This window comes from Chiloscyllium plagiosum, unplaced genomic scaffold (assembly GCF_037043375.1).
Source record: "Chiloscyllium plagiosum isolate Xiang-an unplaced genomic scaffold, Cpla_swu_hap1 HiC_scaffold_33, whole genome shotgun sequence".
In the NCBI taxonomy this organism is placed as follows: Eukaryota; Metazoa; Chordata; class Chondrichthyes; order Orectolobiformes; family Hemiscylliidae; genus Chiloscyllium; species Chiloscyllium plagiosum.
The window spans coordinates 7,002,394-7,006,309 of record NW_028270171.1 but is presented as its reverse complement, the minus strand read 5'-3'; the positions used below and the strand labels follow the sequence as shown (position 1 = coordinate 7,006,309).

At 43.1% G+C, this 3,916-nt stretch overlaps 1 protein-coding gene across 1 annotated transcript; it reads left to right on the top strand.

Annotated features, from left to right (window-relative positions):
• On the top strand, window positions 1-2,802 carry LOC148141193 (ferritin, heavy subunit-like). Its single transcript, XM_087978078.1, has 4 exons — window positions 1-102; window positions 1,553-1,699; window positions 2,263-2,388; window positions 2,656-2,802. Exons 1-4 carry the CDS (start codon window positions 1-3, stop codon window positions 2,800-2,802), a joined length of 522 nt encoding a protein of 173 aa, XP_087834204.1.
• Window positions 2,803-3,916: the final 1,114 nt, after the last annotated feature.

Below are 3,916 nucleotides of genomic sequence, written 5' to 3'. Positions count from 1 at the left end.
ATGGTCTCCCAAGTGTGTCAGAACTATCACAAGGACTGTGAGGATGCTGTTAACAAGCAGATCAACCTGGAGCTCTGCTCCTCCTATGTTTACCTCTCCATGGTGAGACTTGTGTTCATTGGCTGTGTTCTTAATAGGTTTGATTTTTCTCCAATTTGAAGTTCCTTTAAGCTGTTTCTTGTTATTTTGGGGGGTGATAATTAGTGAGGTACTTCAGACTGCAGGTTAATTATATGCTGACTTGTTCCCTGTAGTAACAATTCATTTAAGATTTATGGTAGAACTAACTTAAGGGAGAGCCCTTGTGGTGCAGTGATAGTGTCTGTGTCTGAGCTGTGAGGCCTGGGGGAAAATTCCAGTTTGATTAGAAAATGTCTCTTGTAGTGTAATAGTACTGTCCCTACATATGGGCTTGCTGGCCTCCATTTGAATCCTCTCATCCCAGAAATGACGTTTAAATAAGCTGATGATAATCGCTTGTGAATAGTCTTTCTCTATGCTGAAATGTTGGTCAGTCTGTTTGGCAAGGTTCAGTTTTGAGACAGCCTTAGGGTGACTACCTGGTTAAACTCCTGTGGTAGTGTTACTACCTCTGAGCCAGGAGGTCTGGGTGCAAATGTTACCTGCTCCAGAGATGGTGTCATAACACTACTGAACAGGTTAACTTGCAGTTATCTAAATCAAGGTCTGTAGGCCATAGTGAGACCCATCAAGGGATAATTTTAAGGGTTCTTAATGCACTAGCAATATTCCAACCTCCTAGACCAAGTTGTCTGGCCTCAAATCCTAATTGTCTCAGGCATGTGTCATCGCATCTCTACTGTTTTTACATCAGAAAACACCTGAACTGAATTGCCATGGGTTGGTAATGGAGCAGAAACCAGTCTGATGCTGAACAAAAATTGGATTGTTGTTCATGTGATCTCTTGAGGTTCTCCTGGGTTTCCTTGTCATGACTTTTGAAGGTGATACCTTGTTCACTGAAAGCTCTTTGCTTCTACTTAACCATAAATCTAAAATAAGTGGATTAAGCTCTAACCAACTTCTTAGATTTTGTGGTGTCTCTATTTGGCAAAATGCCTTGTGGTTGCTGAAGAACTCTCTGAAAATGCAGTGACCGTTGTAAGGTAGGACACTACTTGCGTCCAGCAGTGAGCTCACCCAGGTGAGATATTTGGGGCCTAATTCTTGTGCAAGTTGAATGTTCTCTCAGACAATGGAGCAAATGCCTCTCCATTGGAAATGGAGCTGTAGGGAAGCTTTGTGACTGTGATGTAGCTATCCTGTCCGAAGTCAGTTTCATTTGAAATACAAATGACACTTCAATAATGAGAGTTTGTCACAAATCCTATGATGTAATATCAGCTAAACTGAATTAAATTCCAGTTAATAAACAGTTCTTCAGGCACCCTGACGTCTTCAGTTAATGCTGAAAGCGATGACCCTTTAGAAAATTTAACACTGGGCAAATGCTCAGCCTGAGTTTCCCAGCAACTTTTCACTTTCAGATCTTCAACGTCTGCAGTTTGAATTGTTCTACTTTTCCCCCCAGGCCTCTTACTTTGACCGGGATGATGTTGCCCTGCGTCACTTTGCTGAGTTCTTCAAGGAGCAGTCCCATGAGGAACGGGAACACGCTGAGAAACTGATGGCATTCCAGAATAAACGTGGAGGCCGAGTCCTCCTGCAGGATATCAAGGTTGGGTTTTGTTTGAAATTGAAATTTTTTTACAAAGGTTTGTTACTTATCCTATTAAAACTTAACCCCAGTGGCTGGAGAATTTAACAGCTAAATTAGAGCCTTGTGTAAACCGAGGGCAAGTGTAGGATTTGGTTGTGGTGACCTCTGCTTTCTGCCTTGGATCAGATGATCCAACCAACAAATGCTCATGTATTAAGGTAGAGTTTTTAGCCAAAACCCATACTGGTGCATGCTTAAACCTGGGCTGCTGATCGAACCATAAATGTCTAGGAGTCAACTAATGTAACTGAGCATGGAGTTCCTCTTGGATCACAATCAAGACTTGATTCCCAAAATCCTCAATGCCAGCCACATGGCTTGAGGTGCACTGACTAACCCTGTTTTTCAAACTAACAGGTCTTCCATGGTTTAAAATGGCCTGACCACCCACTGTTCAATGTCATTCCTGGTAATTTTAGCATGTTGGATTATTGTGTGGGGTTACTGAGGCATATGGCCTAAGCCCAAATCTGAACATTTTGGGCACTCTACATCTGAACTTGACCTCTCCTTAATTTCAGAAGCCAGAGCAGGATGAGTGGGGCAATGGTCTGGAGGCAATGCAGAGAGCTCTGCAGATGGAGAAGGATGTGAACCAGAGTCTGCTGGATCTGCACAAACTCTCCTCTGGCCACACTGACCCTCATGTAAGTTCCTCATTTAATGCATTTTCAGCTAAAGGTGATATTACTATCTATCCTGTCCTTCTAGTAAAAATTCCAGAAGGTCATTTTTGACTTAATCTTGAAAGCAGTGTGCAAGTGGAGGGTATCTGGATTCTAAGCCTGAGGTGTTTCATGGAACTGATGTGTAGTTTGAGGCCAATTCTGGTCTTTCCACTAGGATAGTAATATTTAGACTAGACTAGTAATGCTGATGAAGCTAACTTCACTCTCTCTGGCTACTTGTTCCAGCTGTGTGACTTCCTGGAGAGGCACTACTTGGATGAGCAAGTGAAGATGATCAAGAAGCTGGGAGATCACATCACCAACCTGAAGAGACTGGGAGCCCCTGAGAATGGCCTGGGAGAGTACCTGTTTGACAGGCTCACCCTGAGCTGAGTGGGATTCTGGAGTCCTGTATGTGAAAACAGAATTGATTTCTCTATTGTTGAATGTGGAAATAAAATATTCACTGATCTCGTGTCTCTTCTATCATTCAGTAGTTGATTCCTAGAATGTGACTCCAATATCTGCCTTCCATGTCCCTTGGCCAGTCTTGGTTCAGTATTCCCTCCCCAGGATGTTTATCACTTGTTGTATGGGTGTCATTGGCCAAACCACATCCTGCTCCATTCTAACTAGAGTCAAGCACATTGCTGTGCTCTGCGTATAGGTCTATCCAGGTAAGGACAGTATGTAGGAGGTGGCAATTCAGCCCCTCAGTCTGGTACAATCCTGGTGGCCTACCAGCCCTCTTCATAAACTTGTCAATCATTACTAAATATCTGCCTCTTCCTTTAAATTCACTGCAATCCAGGCTAGTGCATGACTCTTTATGGGAAGTAATCCCTCCTCATCCATATTTTTTTAAATCAGCTACCCTGCCTTAAAACTGAGACAGTGAGAACTGCAGAAATCAGCCAATCAAGGATGGCATTAGGGGAAATACCACAGGAGCTTAGGCTGCATCTGAGGAGTAAGACTTCACCCTAGATTTAGCAGCAAGACTAAATATCAGCTGCATCTAACCACCCAATCCCCTTAGCATCATGCAACGATTAAATTGCCCCTCATCCTTCTAACATTGCTGGCAAATGTGAGGTACGATAGAAGACAGTGATGAAAGGCTTTTCTTACTAATCACTAATTTAGTGAACTGTTGCTAATCTTCCTCTTAAAGTACCTCTATTTCCCCTCGGAGCATGGAGTGATATTCCTGCTGCTCTCCTACCAACACCCTGTACAATTGCAGCACCACTTCTTTGGTGATAGTAACAAAGGTCCATTTGTTTTAATAACTTTCCACAATTTGTGCCGTGGGCTCCCTCTGTAGCCTACCATGGGGAACCTTATCAAACGCCTTACTAAAATCCATATATACCACATCTACCGCTTTCCCCTCATCAACCTCCTTCGTCACCTTTTCAAAGAATTCAATAAGGTTTGAGGGGCACGACCTGCCCTTCACAAAACCATGCTGACTATCCTTGATCACATTATTCCTATCCAGATG